Raw genomic sequence first — 16,832 nt, forward strand, 5'->3', positions numbered from 1 at the left:
TGGATGAGCCGCTGGAATTCCTTACGTCATTTCCGGAAAGGTACAGGTCTAGTTCTACCATGGAAATAGGGCCATCTACTGTCTGTGCATTGGCAATGTTGGTACAGTGTATCTTTCTTGTTACTTTTATTTTTTTTCCATCGCCAAGCGATTTATTATTGGTACTACCACTACAAATTAAACCCATCATTTTATGTTTTTGGCTGATTACAAATAAAATAAAAAACCCACAGATTGCGTGCAATTAATCCTGCTGCACTGTGCTGTTTTAAAAGTATTATATATTTCCAAAGCACTATCGAATGAAATGGAGACCACTGATTAACTAATTAATATTGCGTTGTATTATAATGCATGATAAACCACAGATTAATAAATAAGATTTTAAAAAGATGGACCAAAAAACTTAAACAATGTACCTCTATAACAACGTGTGGACTTTAAAAATACATGAAAACAATCAACATTAATCAGGCTTCTTGAACAATGTACACCATTTTAAAATAGGAGCAAATTTAAGCCACTGAATTGACCAGTAGTATATTGTCGAATCATCCAACCAATTAATTTTTGAACTGGGTTAATTTATTTCAGAGTTGCTGAGCCTATCCTACTAGCAAAGCAGGACACAGCCCACACCTTTGTAATTAAAATAACATAATATGAAATTTCTGCCTCTTGTTCAATCCAATTCATTTTCTTTGGGTGGGTCTAATCCACACATCAAAAGTGGACAAGCAAAACTTGTTTGGGGCCATTTATAGTAACCAATTAACAAACACACTTCTTTGGAATATGGGTGGAAAATTCATACAAAAACAGGAATAACATGCAAAATCCTCACAATGAGCTGCCATGCTGATAGTTTAAAATGATGATCAAAATAATTATACAGTTTTCCCTGAAATCGATTTTTCATCATAGATGCATGAAACATGCCCAAAACCTTTTTAAAAGTACATTTGAAGGCCAGCAGTAGATGGCATACTGTATGTGCCTCTGGTAAATTAACTGAAAGAAAAAAAAGCCAAATACCACAGGGTTACTTAAGAGTCAAACACTATGGGTTAGTCTTATGTAGAACTGGACCAAATAAAAATACTTTAGCTTAGTGTTTTGGTTGGTTAGATTGTTAAATGGTGGATGTAATGGGTACAGTTGTTACAATTACATAAAACCGTTGAGGCTATGATGATATTTTTTATTTTAGATAGACAAATACTGTAGAATGATTACCATAATGTCACTGCATAACTCTATTCTGTACAATGCTTATATTCTTGATAACTGTTATTTTATAAACAATGCAGATTACCTCAAAACACCTCAGGAGAGCATGAAAGTACAACAATTTCTACTGTTGTCCCATTGCTGTGAATACTGGGATTTAGATCATAGTACTGTACTGGACAAATTGAGGGTGCAATTTGTACACTGCAATCATGTTCATGTCACAAAGACATGCTGAGCTAATTGGAAGTGTAAAAGTGCAGGAATGCTACCTGCTTACTGACTTTGGTTTGTTTCTGACATCATTTTTGGTGCTGTTGTGATAAGTGATGGGTCACTGTTACCCTGGAAAAGAAAATTCAGATTATGGATAGATGAATTGTAGGCTCATGACTGCAGATTAGCTTTATTTTTTAGTTGTTTGTCATATTTCTTCACTGCCCCTGTGAATAGCAGCCATTTAAAGCTTTTGGTTTCTGACTTTTTGTGAATCTGGTACAGATAAGTAAAGGAAAAGTTCACATATGGCTAAAATAGAAAGGATTTAGGAAATAAGTAAGCATGAACAGAGTTACAAGTACTGGTGGAGCGGTTGTTGCTAAACAAAGTAGGAGAGTCAGGGGAAAGTGGAGAGCCACCCTCGTAAGGCAGTATGTGATTAAGTAATTGGGTTAAGCATGTCTTCGCTCCCTGCTCACTTCGCTTGCCAACCCCCAATCCGGCCTGCTCTACGCACCAGCCACTTCACATCTCTGCCACTTACATTGTGAAGAGGGGGGCTGAACGCACCCCAAGGAGACGTGGTCGCTACTCCGAAACCCCCTCTTAAACGGTGATACAATGGGAAACAAATACATTTATTTTTTTACCTCCTCTTTGCTCGATCAGCTGCTGGATGGCTTGTTGCTGTTGCTGCTGCTGCTGCTGCCATGCCGTGTGATCTGCATCTCGTGCGGCGCACTTCTGTCTTATCATCTATGTCCATATATTCGATCTCATTTCGCTTTTGCCTTTTCATCAATATTGCATTGAATTTTGATTCCATGTTTGGAATTACATCGTGACAATGCAACGTATAACTGTCCGTGAGTGAATATCGTTTCTTTCTCTCTACAAGAAATGTGTCTGACAATATCTCATGGGACGTGAAAGTGTCTCTCTGAGAAAATCATGTCTCCTTCGAAGATTTTTTTTATAATAGAGAGATATACCAAAAAATCTGCCCATTAGAAGACATGCTTAGCCCAATTCAGGTGCAGAACAGGAAAAAAAACATGAATAGCGTGCCACCTCAGGACAAATTCATCCTTACTCACACAGGGCCAATTTAGAGTCACAAATTAACATTTTGTTCCAGTGTGACATGAAAACTGGAATACTAATAAATTAATATTAAGAGAGTGGGCAAAAGCCACAAAGATAGTGAGAGGCCTGGGATTTACACCCAGTCTCCTGGAGTAGTAAGTCAGCGGCACCTCTGTGTCGCTAATGCTAAACTTGCACTTGAATATTCAACAATAATCTATCAGGTGAATTATTGTTATTCATTTATTATAATTTGAGCTGGCTAATTTTAATGTACATTATGTTTCACACAAAACAAAAAACAAAACATTCAGCCATTTACCATGTATTAAGTTCCCTTGCTGATATTTCTGCTTTGTTAAGGTATTATCTAAATATTATTTAAATGCAACAAAATGTTCTAAAAAATTGTCAGTCTAATATACAATAATGTCAGTAACATGCACCTTTTTACATCTTGTTGACTTTATTATTTTAAGCGACAAAATGCTTGTGTTAACTAAACAAGAAATTTGATTTATTGAGGTACAAAATAGAAGCAATAGGTTAAGAGCACATTCAACATATAAAATAGGATCATATGCAGTTTCGTCACTCCAATTGAAAACTTTCTTGTAATCTTCCATCCCCCAACAATTAACCTGTCATGTTTATTCCCATATTTAAAGTTATTGATGGAAAACAGCAATTCAGTTTTATCCTGTTGGCAGCAGCTCTCAACATCAATAAATTTATATATATTGACTAAATGTGAGTTTAAGAGGAAGTATGCTATGGCTGCTGATGCCAAAAGACTGATCTAAACATTATATGCTTTTATTTGTATGTATTATTCAACCCAACATTTTTGTGTACATCTTCTATGTATATATGACCATAACTTTTATAAGAGAGCTTATTTTAAGCAAATGAATCATCTGAAACGTCTTTTACAAAGTCACATCACTATATATATAAAGCACAACCTGTGTTTGTTAGATGTTTATGCACAACTTTGTTTTACAAGCCACAGACTTGAAATTTGATGTACATGCACTTCTCACCATAATTCAAAATTCTGACTTATAATGTTCAGACTTGCACACCACTGGGATTCTTGAAAATGATTTTTTTATTTGATATTCATTAAAAATGTTAACCTATCATTCACACAATATAACATAACAGGTTTTACTAATCAACATTATTTCACTTTCTATTTACAAATCCAACTATTACTGTCAGTAAAACTGCATATCCATGGGTCTCCATAAGAGGGCAGGTGCAAGATGATAAAGGTGAGCCTAACAAATTTTGCTTAAAAATGACATGCTATCACACTACTAGTAAACGTTGTTGAGTGACATGGTTGCAAAGTGTCTATACATCAGAACTTGTTTACACACAGTGAATAGATCTGCAACATAGCGGGTCAGTGTGCAACATCAAGGTGTCTTGCAGTCATGAGAGTGGCAGTAGTCCACAAATGACTCTTAGTTGGCAATGCATTATTACAATGAGAGGAAGAGGATGGCAACTTCTAGCTATTACAACACATGGAACATTAGATCAACCTGTGCACCAGGGAGAAATTGGCATCCCTGTGTTTGCTAAATAATACTCTTAACACAAAACTCCACTTTAGGATAACTCCCAATAACTCCCAACAATTATTTATATTTTCACTTTCTTAATAATTGACTGCACAGTTGGGGAATACATGTACATGCACATAATACAATTTACATCATGTAGGTCAGGATCAAAGGATGATTAGTGTATGCAATTCAAAGGAGGAAATGTGCAAAACTGAACTATTTTATAGCTTTGAACCCTGTTGAGGTTTTTCACATACAACATATTTTCACACGTGTATAAAAAAAATTGGCCAACACTCAAATAAAATAAAAGTTTAAAAAAATCACCAAAATGTCCTGTGCTTGAAAACAGATTGTTGATGAAGAAAGCTGACATTACATGAACAAGGTAACACTTGGGCTAATTTCTGAATCAGAAAAGGTAAGTATAACAATGTTGCTGATTGAAAAATGTAAGAATGCATAACTTGTCTTACCTTACTACAAATGGGCTATGGAAGATGTTATTCTAGAACAATTTTAACTCCTACTGTTAAAAAAAAGTAGGTTGTGGTTGTGGTGACCAGTGGAGTACAAACACTAAAGGACTGGAAAACCATTACTTGGATGAGCAAATATTGGATACATACTGATTCATAGTTATGGGATGACAAGGCTATGGTTAAAAACACGCAGATTAGTAGATTTGCCCTGCCAGGTGTCAACCATTCAAGCTGGTGGTTTGTTGTGTGAAGATTTATAGTGTGTTTTCTGGGACATATTGGGTGACTTTGGTAGAAGAAGAGCAACATTTGAAGGTGACAGGATAGCTGAGCATTGCAGTTGACCAATGTGCCCATTTGTAAATGAGCTTTCAGCACAGTACTGGCTCTTGCCATATGCTGTGAAAAATCCAGGAATGATACCAGGAACATGATAGGGAATTAAGATTAATTAATTCAATTCAGTTTGAGAGGTGTTCTTAGACCTGAACAGATCTTTTTTTGTCCAAACAATATTTTAGGAGATTATCTGTTATTACACCGTGCAGTAGTTCTGTTGAGAAGAAATCTTCTAGCTAGTGTCGTACATGGCTGGGGTCAGACCCGGCCGGGACACCTGGAGGGACCGAGAGGTGGCATATTTGTCCTGCGGGCCACAAGGGGGCAACCGCCCTGGAGCAGAAGAGGGCCACGGAAGGGGAGCAGGGAGGCTCAAGTCCATGGAGGCCCATATCCACCGCCAGGGGGCGCCCTGAGCCTCATGGAGCCCGGGACTTATTTACTTCCGCCACACCCATGGAGGACGATCCTTCCAGGGTCACCCAGAGTGCTTCCGGGTGCTCTCCTGACGCTTCCGCCACACAAGGACGTGACGTCAAGTAGAGCACCTGGAGCTCATCCGGGTGAGGATAAATGGGGCCGCCTCCCTCCTATCAGAGAGCTAGAGTCGGGAGCAGGAGCAGGACGAAGCTCCTGGAGAGAGAGGACAGGTGGCCGAGGGACGAGGAGAGAGAAGGCCCAGGAGAAGGGTGACTGGGGCTAGAGGCACTGTGTTGTTGTGCGGGACTGTGAGTTGTGTTGTGGAGAAGAAAATAAAGAAGAGATTTGTAAAAAGATGTAGTCTCCGACTGGTGGTGTCCGGGCAAATATCACACTAGATATATAGTAGATTGTTATGACACAGTCACATATGTGTGGTTCCAGACAAAATGAACTATTCAGAGTAGAGATCCAGCACCAGCTAATTTGTTAACATCTGTGGAATACAGAAAAGTCAACATGGGCTAGCATTTCTGTATCACACCTTTAGTACCTTGCTGAATCAGGGTCCCGTCAGATTAGAACTGGTCAAAGAGAGGTAACTAGGAGCTCATTAAAAGTGGATCTGTTCAAGGTAGATTGTGAACTGCGCAACCTGTCAGACCTGCAGTTGTCTTGAAGTTACATTTTCAGCTGCTCTTACCAGAGTTTGTGTACAAAATACAAAATGAGGTGTTTGTGGTTTTGTATTTGGCAACAGTGTTTAATTACTTGCTTAGCGAGAGCACATTTCAGTTTCAAAACACGGTTCTACTGCTCATTATATCCTAGGAAAGTGTATTTCAATTCCTTGGAGGTAAACCAATGCCTTGTGCTTTCTATTCCACATAGCATTCAGCTAACGTCATAGGTTATACACTTGTATACATATGCTTAATTACAAGGAGCACTATCCAAAATTGGAGAATTACTCTGAACAGACCTGCAGAATGAAAAAAACAATATACTAGATTGAACTAAGTAGTCATTTTCCCTTTTTGTCATGTTCTCCTGTTCAGTTGAAAGTTGTCAGATGAACAGAAGGTCAATTGAAGAGTTGAGAATTCCTCCCTAAAGAATTCACCGTGATGTTTGTTTGTATTCACCTAATGAATCAGTGAATAGTTTAGACAGACACCTATATAACTTAGAAAGACAATATGAGTGAATGGAATTTGTAAACAAATCTCTTGATTGAGATTATAACCTTGTCATTGGATGGAGCTACTATACTTTCCCGCCACATGGGTTTTTTGATAGAGGAGGTTAAAGTGCTAGATGAAACATGCTGAAAACATTATTTAGCAGTTGAGGCTTGTTTGAAGAGTGCCCTTCCTCTTAAATCATTGTGTAAAAAAAGCTCACAAACTGATTGAGGTAATGATGGTCAAATCTACATTAATATTGCAGTGTATCTAATTATTAGTTGATAGTTCATGGTTAGCTTACATTTGTGTTTATATTGTATTGCCCACATTGCAGAATACAGATTAGAATGGTCAGACATTTTTAAGCAGTAACAGAAGATTGTCAGGCAGACATTGTAGGCTGGTGAACAAAAAACAGATGTTGCAAGGTCATAAGTTCAGATTCAACCATTACCTCACTGTGTGCTACCATTGCATTATTTTAAGGAATACAACTTATTTTGCCTGAGGAATGTGGCTAGGAGTGGCGTGCATGTTGTATAGACCCCAACCCTCAGATAAAAACTTAAATGTTATCAAACCAAAATGTTTAAGTCAATGAAAATTTTACTTTTCAGTGTACACATGCAATGAGGAATTTACTTAAACACTTTGTCTTATAAGAGCTATAACATAATTGTTCATTAATTTACTCTGAATAGTCTTATGTTCAAGTGTAACTATGTGGATTCCAGGCTCCAAATGTTCAGTCAGATCAAATTGTATTACATGCAAAATATGAAATGTAATTCAGAATGATAAGATAGGAACAGAGACTGAGAGATAGTTAGAACAGTATCACAAAAACGACATATTTCACTAATATGCTGACTAAAGAGGAAGCAACAGAAGCACTTGATAACAGTAGCATGCATAATATTATCTAACTTTTGAAAAGCTTCCTCATAAGAGATTAATTATTACATTTTTGTTCATTATGTCAGAGCATGTTTTTCTCACACTACTAAGGATTTGCAAAAAATGAATGTGCACAGTACAAGGCCATATGACATACCAAAAGTGCCATTTCATTTTATTTTTTGTATTTATTATGGAAAATGGTAACCCAAAAATTTACTAAAATCAGGTCCTGAAAAAAAATACTTTTAGCCCAATTGGTGAAACTTTCATTTTCCAATAAGAATGTGTTAGAAATATAATCTGACAGGGGTTAATGATGTTTTTATTTATGTATATGGTTTACAGAAATATTTAAAAAAAGGCTAGAGATATTTTAGATGCCAAAGGACTTGCCTCAATTGATATAGACCTGGACAGAATTCCAAATTGGACACATAAAATGTACACTAAGTATTTTATCATATTTTCTCACCTGTAAAACACTTGCTTTGAGCTTAAATCTACTTGCTTTATACTTGCTTACTTTGCACTTTATTAGTCCCCAAAGGGGAAATGTATGATGTTGTCCTCAGATTTTTCATATGTGTTTTTGGATATATTATTCAGATTCCAAACAATGTAACTTTATGAATATTTGTTGTGCAAGGCAAAATTCCTTACTTTAAAACAGGCAAAGGTGCCTACAGACCAGGAAAAGCAGAAACAAGGTTGTGTGTACAAGATTCAGTATTTATGTGGTAAATACTGAGATATAATGTGTAAGGAATGCTCAAGGCCTAGAGCCAATGCCAACTGTCACACATTTAAAAATAAGATCTTTTCTCAAGGATATGAGGTCACAAACAGAAGATAAGTAACTGTGTAGTAAACATCCATCCATCTATCCATCCATCCATTATCCAACCCGCTGAATCCAAACACAGGGTCACGGGGGTCTGCTGGAGCCAATCCCAGCCAACACAGGGCACAAGGCAGGAAACAATCCTGGGCAGGGTGCCAACCCACCGCAGGACAGTGTAGTAAACATACATTTTTAAAAATAAAAATCTTCCTTAGAAGTATGAGAAGCTATGGTATTGCCCTGAAGAACCATTTTTACACTTTTATTTATAAGAGTGCACTCTAATGTTTTTGACATCTGTACGATCATAAATGCAGATTATTATGTGTTCAATTCCTGGATAAGTCACTCTCCACGTTGAGTTTACCTCATGTCACCCACTAAAATGTTAGGCTAGTTTTTAACTATTAAATTGGCCTTGTATGAGTTAATGTAGATATGTGTGTGAGTGTGATGGACTGGCTAACTGCCCATACGCTCACCCATGACTCCAGCCCCAACCCCACCCTACAGTCCCCAAACCCCCTACCCCCTACCCACCCAAAAAAAAACCCTTTCATTGTTGATTCCTGCCTTAAGCCTGCAGTCACCCTGATAAGCTGATAAACACCCCAGGACCATATTGTGTCATTTAGACTGATGTGATTAACAGCCAAATTTTCTATATAAATAAAGACTGATTAATTGATTGGTTGATTGACTGAAGAGGATAAAACTGGATTAAAGATACCAATGAAATAACAAGCTACAGCTATATTTGTCATTAGGAAAGAATGCAATAAGTTTTCCCTTACTAAAGATAATTCATTTTATTATTTCCATGGTAAAATATTTTATTAAATCCTATGAATAAAACAAAAGAAGTAGTGAAAGGCTATGTAAGACTCCTTTTTGTGTTGATTGTTTAATATGTGAATTTCAAAAATCCCAGTTAAATGTGCCTTGTGAGCTGTCACTTTTATAGTATTTATTTTTTTATAGTTCCACTGAGGCCCACTGGCAGGTTTATTTGCTCTCAGTGTCACACTGCAAGTTAGTGGTAGAGCGTCAAGTTTGTGGTTTAAAAAAATCCAATATAAATCTAAAGTAACACTATTATTATCCATCCATCCATCCATTTACCAACCCGCTATATTCCTAACTACAGGGTCACGGGGGTCTGTTGGAGCCAATCCCAGCCAACACAGGGCAGGAACCAATCCCGGGCAGGGTGCCAACCCACCGCAGGACACACACACAAACACACCCACACACCAAGCACACACTAAGGCCAATTTAGAATCGCCAATCCACCTAACCTGCATGTCTTTGGACTGTGGGAGGAAACCGGAGCGCCCGGAGGAAACCCACGCAGACACGGGGAGAACATGCAAACTCCACGCAGGGAGGACCCGGGAAGCGAACCCAGGTCCCCAGATCTCCCAACTGCGAGGCAGCAGCGCTACCCACTGCGCCACCGTGCCGCCCACTATTAGTACTTCCAGACTCTTTCTATTTTTTGCATGGATATTTTTAAATTGATAATATCCAATGGCTTGATGGGAAACCCATCATGGCTTCATCATCTTATTTTTTGAGTTTAATCCAATATCTCTTCATCAAATGGACCTTGTTCATTTACTTAAAACTCCCAGATGGCAACTTTATATCCCACCTCTGATTTATTCTTCTGTAACTTTGATTTTCCCCAATATTACCAGTTTAGGGCCTAATTTTAAAAAATTGAAAATTATGTTTCATGTAAATTAATTTACAAGTGGTGCTCACCATCAAAAATATTATGTGAAATAAATGTCCCTGGAAAATGCAACTGTATTCTGTTTCAGTTTTTTTCACTTCAAAGTCAATCTGAACATAGTCACCATTACTTATTCATACTTTTCACAGAATCAATTGGGCATGTTACTCTTTAAGTACTATAGATATTTGGGGAGTTACCATTTGTGCATTTCTAATCAGAGTTTTGGGAAAATGTAAGGTTACCTTTGGTTTGATGCTTGATTTAAATAAAAGTATTTAAAGATTAGCTTGAAAATTTTCTTCATGAAAATTAAAAGCAAAGAAAATGCATCAAGTGATATGCTCCAAATGCAACACAACCATCAAATGTTTTTCTTTACATTGATAATTATTTTCCTCAGTATGAGAGGAAAAGATACCTTGACCAGATTCTCTGAAAGAAAACAGATCATGGCCCCTTTATCCACCAAAAGCAGTAGTCACCAATCATGGGCCAAAACTTGATGGTTTCTCTGAACAAGAATAGATCAAGTGAATATTTCCAACTTTGCAAACCTAGGCTTTTACAGGTTTCGCTATTTCAGACTTTTAGTTTTATGTCTAACATCTATGCACATATGTTTCTTAAGCCCTAAAGCTTTAGGAGATCTCAGGGTGTCTGATATAAATTAAAATGCTGTATTGGTTTCTGTAGTATAGTTGCTCATGTCTTTCCTAGATGATTCTTGTGTGTGAAGAAAATACCAATTGGAGCGTTATAATTGAAATAAGTTGATGTTTTGTTCCTGAAAATAAAATTACTCTAGTTTCATTCATTATTGAAAGGAGTACAGTGTATTAATGCATAAGCATACTACTGGTATAACCCTATTGGGTGAATCTAGTGTACAGGGTAAACATACTGTGTCATTTAGTAATATATATTAAATGTACAGCATTTGTATATTTTTGATGAGAAATCAGTATATTCATGTTTTTCAAACAAGTTTAAAGCTAAAGTTACTTATCATTTATTCTTTGTGTAGAACTAATTTACAATACTTTACTTTAGTTTTTCATTTATCAATACTTGTTTCCTTATTTGCTTAAGGACCAACCCAATCTTACAAGAATTTACTGCCATCTGCTGTTGATATGAGTGGTATAACTACAGTAAGTAAAGGAATGTACTTCTGGTTTTGCCAGAAACAGCAAATACTCAAAAAATCATCTGAAGTCTGTTACTACAAATAATTCACCTTTTAAAATTTAAAGAATAAATTAATTACTTCTACACACAATTCTATAAACAAACTGCGAAAAGTTACCAGAAGCGTACCAAGGTCAGAATCGTAAAGTAAATATTCAAGATATTTTATCATCATATCAGTTTACTATCTGCATAATAAACAACCTTAATATACAGTATAAAAATCAAGAAAACCCATTACAGTCCCCAAGAAAATTTTAAAAATCCATACATTTAAGTACTTGCATAATTTTCTTTTTCTCAGTGCAAAGTCTGTATAATTCTTTAGTTAAATTTGTTTTCTGGATGGATGGATTCTCTAATTCAGACAGGCTTTTATGTGAAGAATTATGCTGGATTCACTGCAAATGAAATTTATCTCGATGTAAAGCTAACCAAAACAACAAATGCCTATTTATTATAGGTAATTCTTTTCTGTTATATTTACTGTATAATCAAAGAATATGCAATAAAAAGTAAAAATACAGAATAATGTTAATTAAATATTCTTTGACAAAATGAAAATAGGTGCACCAGAAGCAGTGGTCCTACTTGCTTGAAAATCAGCTTGAGATATCAACACGGCTTGCTATACAAATATGGAGGATTTCATATCAGGTATGACTTCTCGCAGAACACTACCTTTCTGACTTTTCATAAGAATATGATAAAGGCAAGCCTGAACCATAATAACCAGCAAATTTCAACTGGTGCAATAAAGCAACAGCAGAAAAAAATGCCTCATCATTCACACAGAAAGGCAGAGTTTGACAGAGACTGAATCATTTGTTGTCATTAGACAAGGAGGTTACAAGACCTGGTACATATTAGAAGGGATCAGGAGAGGTAACATCACTGAATTCAATGAACAGATTACCATAGTACTTATATCTGTGCTGTATACCATTTATGCAGATATTGTGATTTAAATGAGCTGAGAGGTAATGCCTTAGACCAAACAGCTTCAAGTCATACAGGTTAGGCTCCATTACAACACCCACCATTAATCATTACTATAACACAATGCTTATGAATTGGCATTGGGCTAACTTCAATTTTGATTTTCTGTCAAGATTAATGACTAGCAGATTCATACAGGAAGACAATGCCAACAGCTATGAAAATCGGATACCAGTTTAGTTAAGTTATGGAGCACTACTGACTACAATTTCACCATCCCTTAACTGTTTCTCAGGTGTATAATATGTTGGAAAATGCTATTTCTATTTGTGCAGCCTAAAATATCTAACCACTCTAGGCTGCCATCTCCTGGGAATGACTATGTTACATAAGAATATGTTTAAGAAATGCCAGCTACAGTTCATTACACATCCTTCACCCTACCTTGCTGCCTCCAAAGTTCTGGTTTTAAACCCTATTGTGGGTAGTTTTTGCATGTTCTCTCCATGACTGTGTAAGTTTTCCTCCCACATCCCAGAGATGTGTTTGGGAAATTGGTGACTCTAAATTAGCCCAATGTGGGTGTATGAGCATGCAAGTTCTATACAATGGACAGACATGCATTTCAGGTTTGCTTTGAGCCTTGAGTCCAATGTTCCTGGGATAGGGCCCAAAAACAGGATTAAACAGGTTTAATAATGGATGGATGAATGGATAACTACTGCTATATTAATAAACAGGAATTGTTTTTATTAAACTAAGGATGGAATCCAGAAGAGCTGCCGTTTTCAATGACACCTCACAGTTCAAGGAAAATAGCTTTATGGAATGAGTTCTGTGAAACTGAAATGAAGTGTACCTTTTGAGATCACTGAGTGAGGTCTAGAAAAAAAGAGTCAACACTAAGAGTATCATTTGAAACAGGGGTAGGTAGGAAGGAATGAGTGGATTGGTAACATCTTCACATTCTGATCACAAAACAAATGTGAGCCAAAAGTAAGTCCAGCAGGGTACACAGGACATCTGTGAGAAGGGTCTGATATTTAGCAGCAAATGTGGCTTTCAGCAAGCAATTATCCTTTATTTAAAAATCAATCAAATACCCAGTTTTTAACAATTAGTGCAATTTTTAATAAATATGTTCTTCTGTAATATCTAGTTTTTACTACAGTTAGTAACTCTTGTGTCATTTCTTAAGCTTGAAGTTTTATTTATCATCACAAAAATATACATGGAAATAAATGGCAATTAAAGACATAGGAAAATTTAATGATTTTGACTTTCATATGTGTAGTCTGTTTTGTCACTGAGTGAAATAATAATAAAAAATTGCTGTTAAGAGTTTTGAAAAAAAGCTAAAGAGTTTAATTCTATCAAATTGATTAGTGAATGTATTGCCTTTCACAATGAACACAATTACATGGGACTTTACAGAGCAAAAAGACAATAATGGTTTCCATTCCTTTACATTGAAAACAAAACTGCAAGGCTATAGAAACTGTACCCAGAGTCCAATAATAATGTACAGGTATACTGCTGTTTCATGTAACCTAATGAAAAGATTTAAGGAAGGCCCAGCTTTCATTGCGGTTGTGTAAGTGGTGATTGTCAATCACAAAGAGGTAAGACATTGAACAAGAGAGTCCTTATATTAGGTGTGTTTTTGCTTTTTGGCTGTTGATACTGTAAAGATTTCCCATTTTTTATATTACTCTGACCACGTTAAGATGAATGAACTTAGACTAGGGTAAGTTCCTTACAGCTTTTTTTTTAAACTTCCAACTGAATGAATGAATGAATGAATTTGAAGCCATCCTCACTCGATTAGTTTCTCATCCTGCAGCTAAACACTTCACAGCAACATGTTATGATCTGGCAGCCAAGAAAGACAATCGTAAGAAAAATGTAACTCATGAGAAGGATGCGCATGGCATATATAGATTCAGAATCTGAGAGTTTACGTTGAATACGGGTGCGTATAGATACCGAGAGCTTGAATCCGGCAATCATCTTTCCCTGCAACCAGCAATAATATATCCCTTTGTCATCAAGCTGTACAAAACGGATATTCAAGTTGTTACCTTGATCAATAAAAATACGCATGCTTTTGTTGAGGCCAATCATGTATTTAGAGCGGTACAGCCTTTCCTTGTCTTTATCCCATGCAATGGCCAATTGTGGCCTAGATCCTGGGCAAGCCAATATGAGAGGATAGCCAACATGATGAAGGTGATACTGTATCGGCACTGAGGGTGTTTTCTCTTTGTTTTTAGAAAACAAGCCCACAAACTCATAAAACATCTTCACTGCGAATGACTTCTTTGGTTCTGGAGGACAGGCAGTGAGACAACTACGAACAGAAACTACAGCCATCTGTTTCTTCAGCTTCCTCTTGAAGCGATTTGGCACAGAAGCTGAGCCACATGACGCAACGTTGGGTGTGGATCGCCTGTAGCGACTGTACAGAAATTCACTTTCAATATAGCAGATTCCAACTCTGGTTTGTTCTCCTGAAATATCACAGCGGTCACAGACACTCCAGCTCCAAAAGCTTGTAAAGATGGAGTACTTGCTTGTCTTTTGGAGTTGCTTTGTGTTCGCAGGTTGGTCAAAATCTTTCTCTGTCAATACCAAGCCCTTTGCTTCTTGAATGTCAACATCATAACCATAAAAGAAATCTCCCTTAGAAGTTCCACATATATAGTGGCCAGAATCTGACTCGAGAGTACGGAAGAGCAACAGATTAAAAAGTCGAATCAAAAAACGATTCTGCAGATCAGAGTCAAATGTCATTGCAGCACTGTCTACAATCTTGGTTCCATTTAAATCAGTCAAAACTTTAATATTTCTTTGCCCCAGGTTTTTTTGGTAGTACCAAACCACTGATAAGGCATCCTCAGGCTTGCATTTACAAGGAAGTTCTATGGTCATGCCAACAATGTACGCCGCACTGTCAAAAACCAGGAAAGCAGGACAAGGTGTCTTGGCGAATACATCTTCTTTTTCTTCATTTATATCAAGGGCATTGGATGAGCCATATAGCCGAAGAAGTAACAGAAGCAACATGTACATTGTGAGATTACTTAGAATACTATTCATCCTCTAATGGTAGGATATCAAGATTTTTTTACTATTAAAAGATGTTTCTTCTTTCCCACTTCTCCAGTCCATCTCAACATACTGAATGATTGAAAATCAGGCGTGCATGAGCAGTTACTAAGAAAACAAATGAAGCTTGAATAGAATGCTTCTTGAACTATTATTAACCCTTTCAGCCCCCTGGCCTGTTGTCAAGGTTGCAGCTGCTCTGTTTACAGCAGTGTGAAAAAAGAAGGAAGTATTCAGGACAGAAACAGTTAAAACTGACCTAACTGTAGTAAAATATGCAAGATCTCTTCCTGTCATTGAATGTAATTTAAGCATCCTAAATAATAATACAGTTTGAATATATACTCATCCGAGTGCAGGTTTTCAATTCTAACAAAAATAAGCAGTTCGAATGTTAAAACAAGTGAAATGAAATGTGTTTTGCTACTGAAAATGACTTCACCATTTGGAGGCTGTAAATTTTTTGTCTATGAAGGGTTAATAACAGTCTAAATCTACTTGTTACTTAACTGATAAATATACAGTGGCCCAGTCTAAATAAATATTACCCAAAAATCGAATGGATGGATAGATTTTTTTTTCTAGAAAATTAGAAAATTAATATATGTATTATGGATCTTTGGGCTACCAATAAAGGAAAAAAGGGTCTTCATTCAGAACAATTATGTGACAGTGGAATTGCAAATGCAAAACTTAACAATGGAAACAATATATATGTTTCTAACGCAGTGAGTAAATACACATCTGATATAAGATATACAGCCAAAATGTTTCTCTAACCTTCTTTTCTATTTTGTTTATCACAGGAATAAGCTTTCTCTTTTTCCTGTATATTTTTAAAACTTCTATCAAATAATATTCCAAACTCAGTTAATCCAATTCATGGATATGAGGGCTGAAGCATTTCCTAACAATATTCAGTGCAAAGCAGGAAACAGCCCTGGACATGGTGCCAGTTCATAGCATATCCCATTTACACTTTCACCCACATGCTCAAAGAGTTGAATTAGAATCACCAATTAACCTAATTTACACATCTTTAAGGTGTGGGATAAAAACTGGAAGATCAGAGAAAATCCCACACAAAAAGAGAAGAGCATGTAAAATACACATAGACAGCAACCAGGCATGTAATCTAAACCACACTACTAAGCACTGTGTTACCATGTTGCCAGTTTTTAATAACCATTTGAAGCAAATGATTATGATGTTATTATGCAGCTGGTTTACTTCTGAATGCAACTGAAAAATAAATATAAAAAGAAAAACAGTACCATACATTTGGCATGTATAACTGAATGTGGATCTCCATTTCTTCTTCTGGCTCTATTGATTTAGCCGTTCCTGTACACGGCTCCCTCACTAGCTTTGAACCCATTTCGCTCCCCCATCTGGAAAAAATCGTCGCCTCAATGAAGCCTTCAGGCTCTCCGGACGATGTGGTGCCGTCCAGACTGCTGAAAGATGTCTTTCCTGTGATTCGATATGATGTCTTAAAGATCATAACTAGTAGTCTGTCTTCGGCTACAGTTCCTTGTGCTTTCAAACACGCAGTTGTACATCCAATCGTGAAAA

General features: G+C 36.7%; 1 protein-coding gene across 1 annotated transcript; it reads right to left on the minus strand.

Moving 5' to 3' along the window:
• Positions 1-13,973: 13,973 nt before the first annotated feature.
• LOC114642595 (Ig-like V-type domain-containing protein FAM187A) lies at positions 13,974-15,248 on the minus strand. Its single transcript, XM_028791453.2, has one exon. The coding sequence runs from the start codon at positions 15,246-15,248 to the stop codon at positions 13,974-13,976; it is 1,275 nt and encodes a 424-aa protein (XP_028647286.2).
• Positions 15,249-16,832: the final 1,584 nt, after the last annotated feature.

Source organism: Erpetoichthys calabaricus, chromosome 4 (genome assembly GCF_900747795.2).
Source record: "Erpetoichthys calabaricus chromosome 4, fErpCal1.3, whole genome shotgun sequence".
Classification (NCBI taxonomy): Eukaryota; Metazoa; Chordata; class Cladistia; order Polypteriformes; family Polypteridae; genus Erpetoichthys; species Erpetoichthys calabaricus.

Bases quoted from the DNA above. Each gene is read 5' to 3' on its own strand.
- LOC114642595 (XM_028791453.2), bottom strand. From the start codon at position 15,248: ATGAATAGTATTCTAAGTAATCTCACAATGTACATGTTGCTTCTGTTA.